This window comes from Pelophylax lessonae (genome assembly GCF_965119305.1).
Source record: "Pelophylax lessonae genome assembly, chromosome: 4".
Taxonomy (NCBI): Eukaryota; Metazoa; Chordata; class Amphibia; order Anura; family Ranidae; genus Pelophylax; species Pelophylax lessonae.
The window spans coordinates 192,475,215-192,495,391 of record NC_138771.1 but is presented as its reverse complement, the minus strand read 5'-3'; the positions used below and the strand labels follow the sequence as shown (position 1 = coordinate 192,495,391).

The 20,177-nt window shown below is 41.4% G+C and overlaps 1 protein-coding gene across 5 annotated transcripts in view; it reads right to left on the bottom strand.

Annotated features, from left to right (window-relative positions):
* Positions 1–20,177, bottom strand: part of KMT2E (lysine methyltransferase 2E (inactive)) — a 176,729-nt gene that overhangs the window by 133,055 nt on the left and 23,497 nt on the right. For all 5 annotated transcript variants that reach the window (XM_082254414.1, XM_082254415.1, XM_082254412.1 and 2 more), the window contains exons 2-6: positions 19,572–19,756; positions 18,417–18,531; positions 17,111–17,334; positions 7,835–7,915; positions 3,782–3,840 (exon numbers count right to left, since the gene is read on the bottom strand). In XM_082254414.1, coding sequence (XP_082110540.1) covers positions 3,782–3,840; positions 7,835–7,915; positions 17,111–17,334; positions 18,417–18,531; positions 19,572–19,642 — 550 coding nt within the window. In that variant the 5' untranslated portion in view covers positions 19,643–19,756. The remainder of the gene's footprint in view (positions 1–3,781; positions 3,841–7,834; positions 7,916–17,110; positions 17,335–18,416; positions 18,532–19,571; positions 19,757–20,177) is intronic.

Below are 20,177 nucleotides of genomic sequence, written 5' to 3'. Positions count from 1 at the left end.
TTTCAGTACAATTTGGAGTAGCGAGCAGAAAGGGGTCAATTCCAAATCATTGATGTCTAAAAGCACCACGATGCAGAGACCAATAGCAAAAGCTCACATTCCAGGCCAGCCCAGGCCAGCCCAGCCCAGCTCAGCAAATGTCCAGACCGTTGAAGAAAGAAAAATTTCTGAAAAAAGTCCCAACATTTTTGCTAACTGAGCAGAGAAAAGGCATCCTTTCTCTAAGGACACTAGCAAAAAAACTGCAGCATGCTGAAATGGGGGGGTGGATTATGAAGGGCAGATAATGGTTTGCTTGTAAATGTCCAAATCATCCTGTAGATGGCAGTATAACTCAACTGTCTCTGAATTCTTGTGCCACTCAATGGTTGAGAAACAAAAGCTATTGTTCAACCTTCTTCATAATGTAGGTGGTGTAACAGATTCAAAATGAACTAATACACTGGTGACCTCACATGTAACACAAAGTGAAGTTTTTCATACTACTAGGGCACAAGCCTGGGCAGGCAAACAGAAGACCCATGTTGGCATCGAGAAAAAGTCAAATTTTTTCTGAACAAGCGGCTATTTCCAAAGTATAGACTACCTACACTAAAGCTGCCTAGACATGCACAACCTAGCCCCAAAAGATGGAGTGAAAAACAGGATTTTTGTACTCACTGTGAAGGGAGTCCATCGAGGGACACAAAGTCCTACTTTTGGGTTACACGGCTGCCTAATGGAGGATTGGACACAAACAAAAAAACTGTAAACCAGCCCAGAATGACTCCACCATCTACCAGAATGCCTCCGTCTGAAGTAGTGCCAAAAAAATGATCAAAAAACAGGGGATTGAGACAACAGGAGAGGTGTCTTTCCTCTTCTTTGGGGAATATTATGGTTGAAGAGATATTTGAACATGGTCAGAGGTAATACACCCTTTTCTATATGAATGTTATAATTTATACTCTTCCCTTCATTAATGTTTTGTCTTCTTTGTGCTGTATCCATTTGTAAAATATTTTCAAATGAATAAGCCCTCATGCACACAGGGCGTTTTTACAGCTGATTTTAGGAGCGTCAGGTGTTTTTTTTTTTTTTTTTTGCAGCTTAAAAATGCTCCTACATGTTATTATATGGCTTTATGCACACACAGGCTTTTAGGAGCTGTAAGTGGCATAGATGTTTTTAAGCTGTAAAAAATAAAACCCAGGGCCAGCCTGTCCTGGAGCAGCAGCGTTAAGCTTTAAAAACGCCTGACGCTGCTAAAGGTTGCATACAGCGTTAGACCACGTCAGACATTTTTAAGCTGTAGTAGCTGGATTTGAGTTTGGAAAATAGAGGGCAGAGAATGGCTGCTAAACACTAACGCTGCTAAAAAGTGCATCAACACCAATACAAAACACTTCAAAAAGCAAGTTTTTACAGCTGCCTTTTTCTGGCGTCAGAACTGGCTTTGCAGCTCGTTTTTTTTCAAACGCCCTGTGTGCATGAGGCCTAAAAAGAAATTAAGCACAAACAGGGAATGTGACCATTCGCACAGAAATTGCAGTATATGCCTGTGCAAATTACAAGCGGCGTCTCTGGGGTGTGATTTAAGCCATGGATTTACACCAAACTGGTGCAGGACCCCTTTTATGTCCCCACCAGAATCGGATTTCATGGGTGTTCACACCCATGGGATACGATTTTGCAAATAGCACTGCATTTTGCAAACTGATTGTGGGAGCAGGTTATAGAAGAACTCCAATATAAAAGTCTGTAGAAACCCCCCTCAAAACTGCTGCAAATAATGACCAGTCCAAGAAGAAATGCAGTGAAGAACCTTGACTGAAGAAAATAGGAAACAATTGAAGAAAAAAATGATAGCAAAGAAATTAGGTTAAAATTTTCCCAGTGGAGCCGAGAAGACATCCATCCTCTGAGGAGAGCAAAAAACAGGCGTGCTGGTAGTTATCCTGAAATAGCCTACAGATTTTTTTTTTATTGTTTGTCCAATCCTACTGTAGGTGGCAATATAACCACAAAGTATCACTTCCTGTGTACCTCAATGGAGAAAGACAATCTTGTTTTACAACATGCAAGTTTGTATCAAGCCAGTGTCAAGAAGGGGCCTACAAACCTATGCTATGATTGGTCATGAAATGGAAAGATTGGCCAAATGATCTCTAATGCCCATAGATTCCTTTACCCAATCACTTTGAAAAAGGTACATTTTTAAAGAAAAACATCTAGTCTACCAAAATGCTGCAGACCTTTCCAATTTGGCAATCTACATTGAACAAAATTATAAAAAACGAAACACTTGTTTTTGCCCCTATTTTTCATGAGCTGAACTCCAAGATTTAAGACTTTTTCTATGTACACAAAAGGAACATTTCTCTCAAATATTGTTCACAAATCTGTTATGCTGGCCATCGTTTTCAATTTTCCTTCAGATTTACCTTTAATTATGAAGTGCAAGGGCCTGACTAATTGGATACAATTAAAAGTTGTTTAGTTTTGACCTCATAGTATATGATTTTTGGTAAATCTAAAAAAGAAAATTGTACCGGAAAATTGAACATATATGGCCAGCTTTAGGCTGGGTTCACACTGGGGCGGCTTCAAAGTCGCCTGACTCTGAATCTGCCCCGTGCAGAGCGACTTTAGCGGGGCTTGCAAACGACTTCTCTAATAGACTTGAGTTGCTCTGATTAGAACGATTCCATTGCACTGAATGGAGCGCGACTTGTCAGGCGGCTAAGTGTGAACCAGGACTTAGTGAGCACTTCTCCTTTGCTGAGATAATTCATCCACCTCACAGGTATGGCATATCAAGAGGCTGATTAGACAAAGCATGATTACTGCACAGGTGTACCTTAGGCTGGCCACAATAAAGGCCTCTCTAAAATGGATTTGGATATCAATTCACTGGCAAAAGCTCTGGTGGACATTCCTGTAGTCAACATGCCAATTGCACGATCCCTCAAAACTTGCGGCATCTGTGCCATTGTGCTGTGTGATAAAACTGCACATTTTAGAGTGGCCTTTTATTGTGGCCAGCCTAAGGCACACCTGTGCAATAATCATGCTGTCTAATCAGCATTTTGATATGCCACACCTCTGAGGTGGATGGATTATCTCCGCAAAGGAGAAAGTGCTCACTAACACAGATTTAGACAGATTTGTGAATAATATTTTAGAGAAATAGGCCTTTTACGTACATAGAAAAAGTCTTAGGGCTCTTTCACACGAGCGTTCCGATCAAATCCGCCTGTCAGTTTTTTAGGCGGATCTAATCGGATGCCCCATTCAGCCCTATGGAGCAGCGGATGTCAGCGGAGACATGTCCGCTGACACCCGCATCCGATCCTGTCCGTGAAATCCGGACGGATGGAAACCCTTTTTTTCCATCCGTTCAGGGATCAGATCGGATGAGAGCGGACAAGCGGTCCGCTCTCATTCGATCCCCCATAGAGAGCAGCGGGAGCTGTGACACCTTCCTCTCCGCACTGCAAGTGGAGACGGAGCTGTGATCCGCCGGCTCAGCGGGGATCGGCGGAGCGATCCCCGCTGAGCAGCACGGATCTGCCTAGAGAGGCGGACCGTGTGAAAGAGCCATTAGATCTTTGAGTTCAGCTATGAAAAATAGGGGCAAAAGCAAGTGTTTAATATTTTGTTCAGTGTTAATCAATAGTTTGCTTAGGGAAACTGCTGAAGCAAAGTGACATTGAATTCCTAATCAGAAAAAGGGCACACAAATCTATTCACAAACCCAAATGCAAGACAGACAGTTGTTGGGTATACCTACTTAACTCACCAGACAAATGTTCTCGCTTTCTTTGTTGAAGTAATACAGCTCTCTCCCTGTCCAGAGCACTGAGAAAAAAAAAAAAAAATTGGTTAGAAAATTTGTCAAAATACATTTGGCTATGTTGCTGGTTATGCTGACACATTGGTTTGAATACTTTCTGAACACGCTCAAATCCTTAACCACTTTACCGCTGAGTACTGGAATAGTACTGCGGCAAAGTGGCACGATCCCGTCTGACGACGTAGACCTACGTCGCCAGAGTGCTCCCCTCTAGGCGGCGCTCGCGCGCCGCCGGAGGCGCGCTCCCGCTGTTTTCATTCACAGCGGGAGTCGGGCCAGGGAAGGAGCAGCGGCGATAGCCGCTGCTCTGCCCCGATCGTCGGGGATCTAGTGTGGAGATCCGCCCGCCTGTGTAAACACAAGCGGGCGGATGTCCTCAGTGACAGGGAGTGACAGATCGGAGTGTTCAGCATAGCCGGACATCCGATCTCTCCCTGTCTCACAGTCACCTCCCCCCCCCCACACGTCAGTAAGCACCAGGCATACATTAACCCCTCCCTCTCCAATAAAATTAACCCCTTCCCTGCCAGTGTCATTGTTACAGTAACATGTATGTATATATATAGCACTGATTACTGCAGTAATGTCACTGGTACCCCCAAAAGTGTCAAAAAAGGTCAGTCAAGGGTCCGATCTGTCCGCCGCAATGTCGCAGTCTCGCAAAAAAAAAAAAAACACCAAAAATGACAAATCTTTCCCTTTGTTAGTAAACGCAATAACTTTTGCGCAAACCAATCAAAATACGCTTATTGCGATTTTTTTTACCAAACATGGGTAGCAGAAAACAAATTGGCCAAAAATTTAAAAAAAAAAATTGGTTTTTACATTTTTTGGGGGGAATTTCATATAAAAAAAAAATGTTAAAATATTGTTATTTTTTCAAAATAAAGGCTCTTTTTTTGTTTATAGCGCAAAAAGTAAAAATCGCACAGGTGATCAAATACCACCAAAAGAAAGCTCTGTTTGTGGGAAAAAAAGACGTCAATTTCGTTTGGGTATGGCGTCGCACGACCGCGCAATTGTCAGTTAAAGTCGTACAGCGCCGAATCGCAAAAAGTGGCCCAGACGTAAGACAGCAAAATGCTCTAGTGGTAAAGTGGTTAAGAACCAATTCAGAGGTCCTCATCTGTGTACTCGTTAAAGGCCACTGACTCAAACATGACACCAGAGGATTGACACGACAGCCACAAATCTAGCATATTCAGAAGCGTGAGTCACAAATAGAAGCCCCCCATATTTCTCTCCCGATATAAAGCATTGCTTCCCCGTTAATGAAAAACTAACTATTCTCAGTTGCTATTAAGAATTATTTTTTTCATGAACTGAGCCTTTTTCAACCAGTGTGCCATATAGGTTCTTCAGAGGAGCAGTGATGAAGTGCCTAGAAATTGCCAAGTTGGGAGGGGGGGGGGGGGGGGGGGGGATTTATCAAGCCTCTTCTTTGTGTATTTGAGAGTCCCACTATGGTAACGTGTTTGCATTAACCACTTGTCGACCGCCCGCCACATATATACTGCGGTGGGCTGGCTCGGCTGCGCAAATCTGCATACCTGTACAGCGATCCGTGGGGGCGAACATGGGGGTGCGCGTGTGCTTCCATTTGCAACACATGAATCAGGAGGCCGGCAGCCTCGATTGTCGCCGGGCAGCCGCGATCGCTTCCCGGGAGAGAGAACAGCGGTCTGCAGACCATTCTCAGGAATCAATACAGAGCGCCTGTGTTGCTCTTATTTAGGATCACAGGTCTGTGTTGATTCCACAAACCCCCCCCCCCTCCCACGTTAGAAAACACCCCCTAGGCATACACTTAACCCTTTGATCGCCCTTGGGTTAACCCCTCCCCTGCCAGTGTCATTATTACAGTAATGGTGCATATTTTTAGCACTGATTATTGTGGTAATGTCACTGGTCCCCCCAAAAATGCCAGTTAGGGGACCGATCTGTCTGCCGCAATTTGGCAGTCCTGAAGAAAAAAAAAAAAAAAAAAAAAAAAAAAAAAAAAAAAAAAAAAAATCGCTGATCACTGCCATTACTAGTAAAAAAATAAATAAAAATGACAAATCTATGTCAAACCAAACCAATTTTGATGGCAAACCAATCAAAATACGCTTATTGGGATTTTTTGTTTAACCTCAAATATGTAGCAGAATACAAATTGGCCTAAAATGATGAAAAATGTATTTTTACATTTTTAAATTGGGAATATTTTCTATAGCAGAAATTGAAAAAATTTTTTTTTTTTTTTTCAGAATTCACTCTTTTGGTTTTTAGCGCAAAAATAATCAAAATCGCACAGGTGATCAAATACCACCAAAAGAAAGCCATTTGTGGGGGGAAAGGACATCAATTGTATTTGGGCACAGCGTCACACGACTGCCCAATTGTCCGTTAAAGTAGCGCAGTGCCGAATAGCAAAAAATGGCCTGGTCATTAAAAGGGGAAAATTTCCCGGTCCAGAAGTGGTTAAGCAAACTCTACCCCCCCCCCTTTTTTTTTATAAAAATAATGTTTTTTTTTTTTTTAAATGCTTCCTAGAATCTTCAGATTGCAAAAATTGCTGGACAGTCTCACAGTTTGGAGGAGGGTTTTTACCGCTGTGTCCCCTCATTAGGGAAAATTGCCCACTCAATTTGTCTTGGTGACCAGTATGACCAAAAAACAGAAGACAGTTCCAAAATTTCAGCTGTCACCAGAACAGGAATAGAAGAGAAATAATCCATACAGGACACCACTTAAGGTAACCCTGGATACAGACAGTGGTTTTCCTCATTTTGGAGGGATATGGGACAGTAAGTGAAGGCAAATCTATAAAGACAAAACAAAAAGCCCCCACTATGCTATTAAAAATGGAAAAAAAAAAAAGTTTAAGCTTTGTTAGGGCAATGTTGAACTCTAGTTTACATGCAGCTCCCAGAGCTGTATCGAGAGGGTTACTTATGTTAAACATTACAGATCATATACACCTATCAGCCATGACTTTATGATCTCCAACAGATTAAGTGAACAACATTGATATTACAATGGCAACTGAAAGTTGGTGGGATAGATTAGATGGCAAGTAAACATGTTGTCCGTGAAGTTGATGTGTTGAATGCAGAAAAAAAAAAAATAATGGACATCAGTTTGTTGTGTATGTGGCTGCTTACTTAACTGCAGACTGGTCTAGGTGCCCATACTGACCTATGTTCACAGCCAATCACGTTTTCTTTAACATGTTGATGGCTGGGTGCATATAAGTATCTCTTAACTAGAGAAAAGATGGCACCAGGATGCACTACGGGAAGAAGGCAAGCCAGCGGGGGCAGTGTGATGCTTTGGGCAAACACTTGCTAGGTCTAGCCGCATCCATGCCTTGATGGGTCAAAGCGGTTTTGATGGCGAAAGGGGAACATACTGATTAGGTGGGTGGTGATAAAATTATGGCTGTGTACATACTGGGATCAACCCCCTCCACCAGCATGAAAACTGAACTGTCACTAAAAGCTCCTGGTCCAACCAGCAGGAGTGGGAAGGACCAGCTGCTGATCATGCGATTACTAAATGGCCAAATCACAGTGATTACATGTATTAGAGTCCTCCCCTGTACAGCTTTTTCCTCTGGATCTAAAGAAGAAAATGACAGCCTGTTAAATCAATAAAGATAAAGTAACTAGAACAGGGCTTGGTCTAGGTTAGTATTAGGCTCAGCATCAATGTCAGTGTCCATGTTTTAGGTTAAAAAAAAAAAAAATGCAATAATAAATTTTTCTCTGGGGCTTCATGTGGTATACCTATGCATGCCAGGAGTAGAAGAAGATTTTAGGTTGTTCTTTGGTGGCAGCTCATGCTAATGGCAAGAATATTAAAGCAAAAAAAGGAGTCAAGGGGTTAAAAACAATAGAAAGGCGTTCTTTTGTCCAGAACAGAATGAGAAAATTTTAAACACTACATGTTCTTTATAAACATCTATAAAAGCGCACAGCGAAAAGAACTAAAAAAAAGGCACGATAGATCACTTACCGAGGCTGACAGCGCTCACACAAATAGATATCTGGTATATTTTGTCTATCAATGCCCATGCAATCTATATGTTGCCATACACTGAAAGATATTAAGAGGAAACAATGATTAAAAGTTTATCATATATAAATCCGTGTCGCAACAATACTTTCCAAGCTAATAGGAACAGGAAAGGACTTCTTGCAGGTTCTTAAATTGGAGATGGTTATTTTTTTAATAAAACATATGACCTATGCATTTGCTGCGTTCTGAGCGCCACACCCACAGGCAGCATGAGAGCGACACAGAGAAAAAAAATCCCACTTCTTCATTGCAGCAGTGATGGACAGTGGCTCTCTGTCCCTCTTGCCCCTGCACAGCAGTAGTATAGAGTGGGAATATACAAGTAGGGGAGACTCCTGTGAGATTCTTTTTTTTTTTTTTTTTGAAAAAACAGCAAATACAAGTTATATTTTCAGGTTTTACTGGAGGGGGGGGGGGGGGGAAATTGTAACATCACTATAAAGTTGATCTAAGCCCAAACACAAAAGTGTCGTATACTTCAGCTCATCCATCCTTCAAAGAGGTGGCTGCACTATTTTGATCCTGGTAGTTAAAACTCCCCCCGTCATTTGTCACACAATTCCTTTTTTGACCCAATTTGACCTTGCACTGCTGGGGTAATCCCATGCACTGCTGTCACTGCCTCACCAAGTTGCATTTTATACTTTACAACACATACACTAAAGCCCCGTACACACGTACTGATCGTCGGCCGAACGATCGGCCGTCTTTTGTCCGAGGGCTGTCTTGTCTGTTGAAAAGTGCAAAAGACTGTTCACTAATTTTGTCAGCCAACAACAGCCGACTGCAGAAGTGATGTCATGTGATGGTTAACTTTCCTTGTCTTTTTTCTTTTCTGAGCATGCCCAGTCTTGCAAATCTGCTGTCTGTCGGCCGAAATCTGTACTGACTGGATAACAATCGGCCGTTCTGGTGTTGGCCAACAAAAATTTTAATGCTTAAACGACAGATTCTGTTCAGCCGAAAATGCGCTGTCGGCTGTCGGAAGCATCATACTAACAAGCCGAAAATCGGCCGATCGGTCGTCGGTGTACGGGCCTTTAGTTTCACATGTGGATTCTCATTTCATTCAGCTGTGCAGGTCGCTTTCACTATTCCCAATTTTACCATATGGTCCCTCCCTCTTGGCCAATCACTATTTTAAATATTTTCTACCTTTCCATCTTTTATTTTATTTTTAATTTATTGTGCATATCACCAATCATATACACATCTTTTTTTTTCTAGCCACCATCCTGGCAGGTCATGTCGGACTGTTTGCTCATTTTTCCATCTGTCCTGTTTTGCCCTGCTGGCCCATTTAGGATCCTTTACGCACAGCTCTAGGGTGAGACTTCTCCGTTGGCTGCCGATGCAACTTTGGAATTTGGGAAACAGACTAGAGTAATCCATACTCCCAAATGATGCAGGGTGCTGCATGCCAATCTACCAAAAACATTTCCATGTTCATTACTATGTTCTATTTAACCATTTTACTTTATAGATTATGTCTATGCATTAACCCCTGAAGAGTGAAACTGAACTCCCGAAAATGTGTCAGATCACCATAGATGCTATGACATATGTACTATTTGATTACTGCATGTAACCATGTAATGGACTTGAATATTTTGGCCAACTGTTTGATACTACACTTTTTCCCAGTTCTATTGCTGGCACATGCTCAATAAATATGTATTATTACAATTCTCGCATAAATGTCCATACGTTTTTCCTTTGACAGAATAACACATAAAAGCCTTACTTTGAGTCCACTCAAGGTTCTCATTTTTAACTAATGGTATGCTTAAGCCACTTTCAGGTCTTACTCATGTTCTAATTACTGTTTTTAAAATGTCTTTGGAGGGTCTTTAAAAATGGTAGCAACTTTATTCTCTTGATTTTGTAGCATGGTCTTGTCCACTTACAGTTTCTATGGGCAGTTCTTTGGCATAGCTTTTATATTTTTTTTATATAGCTTTCATAAGCAGCATTATTAGTTTAGCAGTTTAACATTTTAAGTGTGTAATATTTTTCAGTTTTAGAGAATATATATTCACACACACACACACACACACACACACACACACACACACACACACACACACACACACACACACACACACACAGTATTTCACAAAAGTGAGCACACCCCTCACGTTTTCGTAAATCTTTTATTATATCTTTTCATGTGACAACACTGAAGAAATGACACTTTTCTACAATGTAAAGTAGTGAGTATACAGCTTGTATAACAGTGTAAATTTGCTGTCCCTTCAAAATAACAGTTATTCATGTCTAAACCGCTGTCAAAAAAAAGTGAGTACACCCCCAAGTGAACATGTCCAATATGGGCCCAGTTAGCCATTTTCCCTTGCCGGTGTCATGCGACTCATTGTTAGTTACAAGGTCTCAGGTGTGAAATTTGAGGTGATCGCTCTCACTCTTTCATACTGGTCACTAGAAGTTCAACATGGCACCTCATGGCAAAGAACTCTGAGGATCTGAAAAAAATAATTGTTGCTCTACATAAAGATGGCCCAGGCTATAAGAAGATTGCAAAGACCCTGAAACTGAGCTGCAGCACGGTGGCCAAGACCATACAGCAGTTAAACAGGACAGGTTCCACTCAGATCAGGCCTCGTCATGGTCGACCAAAGTTGAGTGCATGTGCTCAGCATCATATCCAGAGGTTGTCTTTGGGAAATAGACATACTAGTGCTGCCAGCATTGTTGCAGAGGTTGAAGGGGTGGGGGAGGGGGTCAGCCTGTCAGTGCTCAGACCATACACCGCACACTGCATCAAATTGGTCTGCATGGCTGTCATCCCAGAAAGAAGCCTCTTCTAAAGATGATGCACAAGAAAGCCCGCAAACAGTTTGCTGAAGACAAGATAACTAAGGACATGGATTACTTGAATCATGTCCTGTGGTCTGATGAGACCAAGAGAAACTTATTTGGTTCAGATAGTGTCCAGCGTGTGTGGTGGCAACCAGGTGAGGAGTACACAGACAAGTGTGTTTTGCCTACAGTCAAGCATGGTGGTGGGACTGTTATAGCCCAGCACTGGGGAGCTACAGTTTGAGGGAATCATGAATGCCAACATGTACTGTGACATACTGAAGCAGAGCATTATCCTTTCCCTTCAGAGATTGGGCCAAAGGGCAGTATTCCAACATGATAACGACCCCAAACACACCTCCAAGACGACCACTGCCTTGCTAAAGAAGCTGAGGTTAAAGGTGACTGGCCAAGCATGTCTCAAGACATAAACCCTAATGAGCATCCTCAAAAAAGGAAGGTGGATGAGCCCATGGTCTCCAACATCCACCAGCTCCGTGATGTCATCATGGAGGAGTGGAAGAGGACTCCAGTGGCAATCTGTGAAGCTCTGAACTCCATGCCTAAGAGGGTTAAGGCAGTGCTGGAAAATAATGGTGGCCACACAAAATATTGTCACTTTGGGCCCAATTTGGATATTTTCAGTTAGGGGTGTACTCACTTTTGTTGCCAGCAGTTTAGACAATAATGGCTGTGTGTTGAGTTATTTTGAGGGGACAGCAAATTTACACTGTTCTACAAGCTGTACACTCACTACTTTACATTGTAGCAGTGTCATTTATTGAGTGTTGTCACATGAAAAGAGAATAAAATATTTACAAAAATTTGAGGGGTGTACTCACTTTTGTGAGATACTGTATATTGCATCCGGAAAGTATTCACAGCCCTTCACTTTTTCCACATTTTGTTATGCTACAGCCTGGAATAAATTATTTTCCTCGAAATTCTACCAACAATGCCCCATAACGCAAATGTGAAAGAAGTTTAAAATCTGCAAATTTATAAAAAAAAAAAAAAAAAAATCCCATCTCACACGTACATAAGTATTCACATAGTCACAGCCTTTGCTCAATACTTTGTTGAAGCACCTTTAGCACCAATTACAGCCTCAAGTCTTTTTGAGTATGATTCTACAAGCTTGGCACACCTATTTTTGGGCAGTTTCTCCCATTCTTCTTTGCAGGACCTCTCTAGCTCCATCAGGTTGGATGAGGAGCGTAGGTGCACAGCCATTTTTTTTAGATCTCTCCAGAGATTTTCAATTGGGTTCAGGTCTAGGCTCTAGCAGGGCCATTCATCGAGTTGTCCCATAGCCATTCCTGTCATCTTAGCTTTGTGCTTAGGGCGGTTGTCCTGTTGGAAGACGACCCTTCGCCCCAGTCTGAGGTACGGAGCGCTCTGGAGCAGGTTTTGATCAAGGATGCCTCTGTACATTACTGCATTCGTCTTTCCCTCGATACTGACTGGTGTCCCAGTTCCGGACACTAAAAAACATCCCCACAGCATGATGATGCCACCACCATGCTTCACTGTATGGTATTGGCCAGGTGATGAGCCGTGCCTGGTTTCCTCTGGACATGACACTTCCCATTCAGGCCAAATAGTTCCATCTTTGTTTCATCAGACCAGAGAATTTGGTTTCTCATTGTTAGAGTCCTTCAGGTGGGCTGTCGTGTGGCTTGGCTATATATGCTACATGGTGTGTGTACGCGCGCACAGTTGTGCTTATAAGTTTATATACCCTGGCAGAATTTATGATTTCTTGGCCATTTTTCCGAGAATATGAATTAGAACACAAAAACTTTTACTCATGGTTAGTGTTTGGCTGAAGCCATTTATTATCAATCAACTGTGTTTGTGTCATTATGATTTTAAAAAGAGCAAACTACCCAAATGACCCTGATCAAAAGTTTACACACCCCAGTTCTTAATACTGTGTGCCCCCTTTAACATCAATGACAGCTTGAAGTCTTTTGTGATATTTGTGGATGAGGCTCTTTATCCTCTCAGATGGTAAAGCTGCTCATTCTTCCTGGCAAAAAGCCTCCAGTTCCTGTAAATTCTTGGGCTGTCTTGCATGAACTGCACGTTAGAGATCTCCCCAGAGTGGCTCAATGTTATTGAGGTCAGGAAACAGATGGCTACTCCAGAACCTTCACTTTATTCTGCTGTAGCCAATGACAGATTGACTTGGCCTTGTGCTTAGGATCATTGTCAAGTTGGAATGTCCAAGTATGTCCCATGCGCAGCTTCGGGGCTGATGAATGCAAATTTTCTTCCAGTATTTTTTGATAACATACTGCAATCATCTTGCCATCAATTCTAACCAAATTTCCTGCGCCTTTGTAGCTCACACATCCCCAAAACATCAGCGAACCACCTCCGTGTTTTACAGTAGAAATGGTGTACCTTTCATCATAGGCCTTGTTGACTCCTCTCCAAATGTAGCGTTTATAGTTGTAGCCAAAAAGCTAAATTTTGGTCTCATCACTTCAAATGACTGTGCCAGAAGGTTTGAGGGATATCTCGGAGCTGTTTAGCGTATTGTAAGCGGGATACTTTGTGGCATTTGCGTAGTAATGGCTTTCTTCTGACAACTTGACCATGCAGCTCATCTTTCTTTAAGTGCCTTCTTTATTGTGCATCTTGAAACAGCGACACCAGATGTTTTCAGAGGGTCCTGTATGTCACCTGAAGTTCTATGTGGGTTTTTCTTTGCATCCCGAACAATTTTCCTGGCAGTTGTGGTTGCAATTTTAGTTGGTCTACCTGACCGTGGTTTGGTTTCAACAGAACCCCTCATTTTCCACTTCTTGATTAGAGTTTGAACACTGCCGATTGGTATTCTCAATTCCCTGGATATATTTTTATATCCCTTTCCTGTTTTATATAGTTCCAACTACCTTTTCCCGCAGATCCTTTGATAATTATTTTACTTTGCCCATGAACCAGAATCCAGAAACGTCAGTGCAGTACTGGATGGAAGCAGCAAGGGGATCTGTCAGGAGTCCAGAAACTCATTGACCTTTTATACACACACTAAATTACAAGCAAACAGATCACAGGTGAGGATGGTTACCTTTAATAGCCATTCAAACCCCTGTCAACTTGTGTGCATGTCATCAGGCCAAAATCACCAGGAGTGTGTATGTGAATGTTTGACAAATCTTCAAGAAGAGGTTTGCCCTTCACTGGAACTAAGGGCCCAAGCCCAACCCACAAAACACACTACAATACCATAATCCCCCACCACCAAATGATTTGGACCAGTGCACAAAGCAAGGTCCATAAAGACACGGGTGAGCAAGTTTGGGGGTTCAGGAACTTGACTGACCTGAAATCTCAACCCGTTAGAACACCTTTGGGATGAAATGGAACAGGGACTGTGAGCCAGGCCTTTTCATCCATCACTGCCTGACCTTACAAATGTGCATCTGGAAACATTCCCAGAGACACTCCTAAACCTTGTGGAGAGCCTTCCCAGAAGAGTGGAAGCTGTTCTAGCTACAAATGGTGGGCCAACTAATAGATGGATATCTGTCTATATATCTATCTATCTCTCTCACACACACTTTTTTTTTGTTGGTTTTAGAAGGGTTTTTTTGATTTTTAAAATGGTCCTTTTGATCTGCTTTCCTTTTTCTTGAGGACATCCGTGTATTAAATTACCAATTTCATTTAATATTGAATTGTTTTTCATGTGTATTATTTTAGTTCTCTGTATAATAGTGCAATGGCATCTACTAACCAAGTAGAATCTGATATTAATTTTACAAAGGAATCCCCTTCATCACCTAATGATGATATTTTCTCATCTCGTCATTCTCATTTCCTTGCATGCATTTTTGGATGCACGCACGTGTACACATGTGTATATATATATATACATATATACATATACACACACACACGTTTTCCTTGAGGTTTTACGATTGCTGGGCTCATGATTTTGATTGGTCACAATTTACATTATATTAGGTTTTGTTGTAGCCCTGATAAAGGGGGAGTTCCTTTGATCCCCCCAAACGCGTTGGATGTCTGTCTTAGCACAAGATTAAAAAAAATTATTTGGGCTCTTAATCTTTTAAGCTAGCGCTCCTTCCATATACGCAACTCTTAGTTTATCCCTATTACAAGGTGAATGAGGGGGGTGGATTAGAAGTTTACAGAACATAAGCTACAATATATAAAATTTTTGTTCCTGGGTTTAGTTGTCCCTAAAACATTTATTCGGTTTTACAGGGTACAGTTGTATGCGTTACAATTAACCCTCGTTCTAATCAGCTAATCAAATACTTTGGCAATTTAAATTAATAACATACCACTACCAGACTTTCCTAAAATAATAAATAGGCTGGAACTGTTGGTGGTAAATTGTGATATGCTTGGACATTTTTGGCATCAATAGCTGCTTGAAATAACAAAAATGCCAAATTTAGGGCCAGTATTAGGACCATTTTTATCAGTTAAATTAAAAGTGTGTGTATGGCAAGGAAACAAACTCATGACTACTACATGAATATTGTCCTAGGTGGAATCAAACCCCAGGATCACAGTGCCACTAGGCAAAAGGGCTAACCACTCAGCATTCCAGAAGGAAACAATTCACTAGCAACATTTAGGCTTCGTTCACACCTCTCGGGTCGCGATTTCAAATTGTTGCAAAACGCAGGACGCGTTTGCGATGCCGTAACATCTTAATGGCAGCACAATCGAGTTTAAAGTTTGCCGTAATTATCACTAGGTAAATCGCAGCAAATCACAATGCGTTATGCTGTCGCCCAAAATTAGTTTATGTTCCTTTTTAGCCACAAGCTTGGTGCGTGTAGCGCAATTTACCATGCAACAATCGCGGTAAAATTGCAGCATGATTGGGGTGCCATTAAGAAATAATGGCATTGCAAACGCTTCCTGCATTTTGCAACTATTTTAAATCGTGTGCAGAATCGTGGTGATTCTGTCCGCTATCAGGTGTAAACAGAGCCTAAATGCTGAAGTTAGAATTTTTTTGTAGGCGGAGCTTGACAAGTTCCGCACTGGAGAGTATAAAGCTTAACTACAGTAAACCCAAACAAACATATTGTAGGTTACCAATCATATGAGATGGCTGCATTTGTTTTATTTTTTCAGGCTTTTATTCTGTTGAATGATTGGCCACCTCCTGTCTTAGGATGGCTAAATTCACTCCTCTATAGATTATAACTACCTTTGGAAAACAGCATTGTCAATTAATTGAAATGGTGTTGGATGGAAAAGTATATTTTGATGAAGTTTGCATTAGTGACTTACAATGTAAAGCCAAAAACTCCAGATAACATTTTAAGCTCTTACAGCAATATTTTCTTTTACCTTTTGGGGGAAAAAAGTTTAACAAATAAACAAACAATGTAAGCACCACACCAGTGTTAAATGGTTTGTCTCTATGGCACCTATGGATATTATTAAAAGGAAGTTGATAAACACAGACTAACTGGCTGGATCCCCAGGTAATAAAGCCATTACAATTGGGAGTCAGTAGCATTAACACAGCAGATTTTTTTTCCATCATATGTCAATTCTTATTTTGGACCTAATTACACTTTTTAAAGTGTTACTAAACTAACAACAGTAAAATCAGTCTGTATATGTAGTAATGCATGTTTGATATACTCACTGTGGAAACTAAGGGGTTAACAACCCTCTGCATTGTGTAAAAAGGCTGTTTGATCCTGTATGCACAGATCCTCTTCTACTGACTCCAGAACACGTCGGGATAAGACAGAGCCTTTAGAGTCAGGCTGCACATGCTCAGTTTGGTGTTTATTGAGAGAGAGAGGGGGAGGGGGGTGGGGAGTGCATGCGATCAGCAGAGGGCCAATCAGCACGGTCCAGACAAAGGGCCTGGAACACCTTGAAAACCTCATTAGGACAGCTCAGTGCAGTATGAAAAATCCTCCTACAAGCTTCACCATAAACAGATAGAAGTCACAAGACTGCTATATACTGCTGATGAGAAAAAGATATTTAGCAGTTTATATTTACTAATATAATAGAATTTTCATGTTCTGTGTACTGGGCGAGACCAGATATAGTGAATGCAAGGTCCTGGGTTTAGTAACACTTTAAGTAAGGGTTACCAGGCTAGTATCACCACTGTAAGTAAATAATTGTCAGTTCCTCCAAAAGGCTTACAGAATTCCCATAATTTGCACAGGTAGGCAGCATCAATAGTAGGTTGTTGCAATTAACATGACATGGCTAAGGCATGAAATGAATCTTCCTTTCAATTCCATCAGGAAGAGAGCGACATGCCTACCTCTCAAAACGGGAGCTGCATAATAAAAATAGATCATATAAAATTACTTATTATTCAAACAAAAAAGTAACATACACCACATACAGTTTCTCACATACCTGCATTTGTCACAACAAATCATATAACCATCATCATGGGTGAAACCACAAATACATCGGGTGACATCTGACCCATAGCTTCCATCTTCTGATGTGCTGATGGTTGTAGCACTGGAAGTCTCATCAAAGTGAGGGGTAGTAAATATGTTCACTTCATTCTTAACAAGAACAGGGGGTGGAGATGCAGGAGGCGTTGGTGGCGGGCGAGCACCATAGTTGTGATCCTATTAAATTTTAACAAAAATGTGAAAATGTTGTCAATTCAGTTAATTAAAAGCTCATTTTCTATTTATAACCTATCAAAAGTGTGCCTGTTTGTAGGATGGTCTCAAAACAGAATTGTGAATCGGTGCTGAGATGTTGAGTGCAGCAATTTGGGTTTGTGCATGCAAAAGTGTGTGTTGGGGGCCACAATAGCACACACAGAAGTGGAAAGTAAGAGTGTCTCTTTAAGCCTTCCTTCTTCAAACTAAAGCCTTCTCTCTAAAAGTCTATAACTAGAAAACTGAAGGGCAAGGGGATAGGGCTTGATACCCAGGAGGACAAAGACCTAATATCAGTTGGGACCTATGATCCAAGGGGCACAAACATAAATGCACTTTAGCAGCCTTAGACTGGCCATAGACAATTCAAACCATGTATTGGCAGGCTAAATGTACCAAGTTAATCAATTTGGGTACAACAAAAGCCTGCCGGATTTTACATACGAATATCGCTAGCGGCTAATCACTGTCCCTGCCGGAAGAGTACAGTGGCTTGGTAGGGAGGGATTCCCCTGTCAACACTGCCTGTGTCGATAGAATTTCTTTCTGGCAACCCGTGGAAAGAAATTTGCTCTGTGTATGGCCTGCATTAGAGTACACATGTACAGTTTCTTTCCCCAATTCATCAACATATGCACTTACTCCTATAATTCTTCTAGTTTTCATTGTTGGTGGAGTATTGTCTACTGTCAATAAGCCTTACAGTTAGTGGCCGGGCATGGTGGTAATCACAAAGCTCTCCCACATAAAAACCTATTGGTCAGAAAGGCAACTTACATGCTACCAGCAAACAAGACACAGCTTCCCTTGTGTCCAGACAATTGACAGGAAGTAGATATCTGGCACATTACACAAAGCACTGGGGAAGCTGGCTCCCAGTGGTCACCTGAGAAGTAGGTTTTAGTGGGAGGAGCTTACAGACAAGACATCAGAATCGGCTGCCAGGAGACTATTTCCATGTACCATGGCATCCAGGACACGCCAAGCTTTGATTTCAGCATCACATGCACACAATTCTAAATTGGTACGATATTAATACTTACCGCATAAGGCAAGCCAATATAACTGTGTGAATGGTGAGAACTGCTGGTATATAAATGATGTGGATAACTATTTGACTTTTCAACTACAACAGGGCTTGCTTCTACAGATTCAGGTCTAAAGGAAACAGAAAAAAATACATTCTGAATGACAGAACATGAGGCATAATTAAAGCAAACTTGGTATGAATGCAAGCATATTGAACTGACAAACCCCCAGATACAGGCACCAAAAGGTGTTTGATTTTTCCCCATCTTCAGAAGTTTCTGTGGACTATGGATATCTCAAGCATCATTCTCTTGTGTACACAATAACCAACCTAAATGCTGGTGCTGTTCTATTGGTCCCTGAGGTGCCGACACGACAGTATCTGGCATAGAGGACAGGACACAAATCTAGGCGAATAGTACCAAATTGTGCCCAATTAGCACAGAGAAAAAAGGTAGGCTTTGTGTTTCATTTGCAACAGAACTCCAAACAAAAATGGCAGGCAAATATTTTCTTAATTTTTAATAGAGTGAAAAAGGATTACAATATAGCAGGTTTTTATTGTGGTTTCTATCCCTGTTAGGCACAGTCAACCTCTTTCTCATGGTGACCATTGTCACCAAAAGTAAGGGAAAGCTCCAAAGTTTTGAATGGTGACCAGAACCGGAATAGAGTGTAAAAACTCCAAAGGGGACACAAATTCAGGTGACCCTACTGACTTTCTAGGTATTTCCTCTTATTACTTGTTGCAAATAAGGCACTGGAAGTGAAGGGAAATCTCCCCAATTGGACAGAGGATACGAAAAGTCATTGGCTCCTGCTGCTGTCAAAAGTTAGTTAGCCAATGAGCTAGAGGGGGCGGTGCCGAACCACGGCTCTGTGACTGAAAGGATACATGGAGCTGCAGCTCGGCTTGGGTGCCCCCATAGCAAGCTGCTTGCTGTGGTGGCACTCAACAGGAGGGAGGGGCCAGGAGCACTGAATAGACACCAGAGAAGAGGATCTGGGTTGCTCTGTGCAAAACCACTGCACAGAGCAGCCAAGTATAATGTTTTTTTTTTTTCCTTCTTAAAAATAACAAACACAAGAGACTTTACAATCACTTTAACAAATTTTAATATCTGAATGATTTAGATCCCATTTATACCAAGGTTTACCAACAAACTTACTCTGAACCAGCAGCCATTTCTAAATATAGAGTCTCTGCTGTCTTAACCCGCAAAGGGACCACTATGCTCATGACGTTCGCTTCTGATAAATTCGATTACTATGGAGTCCTCTGCATCGGGATCCAAAACACTGGGGCATGCCAGCCACAGTGCTCATTGCAAACATCTAAGTGCATCCACAAACCCTGAAACAAAGCAGAAAGATACTAGAATTAGCAAGCTATAGATATAAAAAGATATATTTTATTGTGGTACAAAAAGTTTTACTATGCAACGAACATAGAACATCAACAATACTAACCTACAAGAGCATCACATTTTAACATTTATGATACTATCCAGGGTGAAGTGAAGAAAAACAAAAAACTTTAAAGCCCAATAAAACATTGCTCATGGATGATTAGAGCAGTGTTGGGGGGCATGTTGTACCACTGAAATGCTAAGCAAATGCTTTGTGTAAGAGCTTTGGTCAGACCATGCACATAGTCTGACCAACCCTTCCTGCAGCACTTAGGAGTTTAAAAAGTGTGAACACACACACACACAAATAACCCAAAAAGACATTTACAAAAATAAAATAATTCTATAAGAACTTTGTGGCCTGAA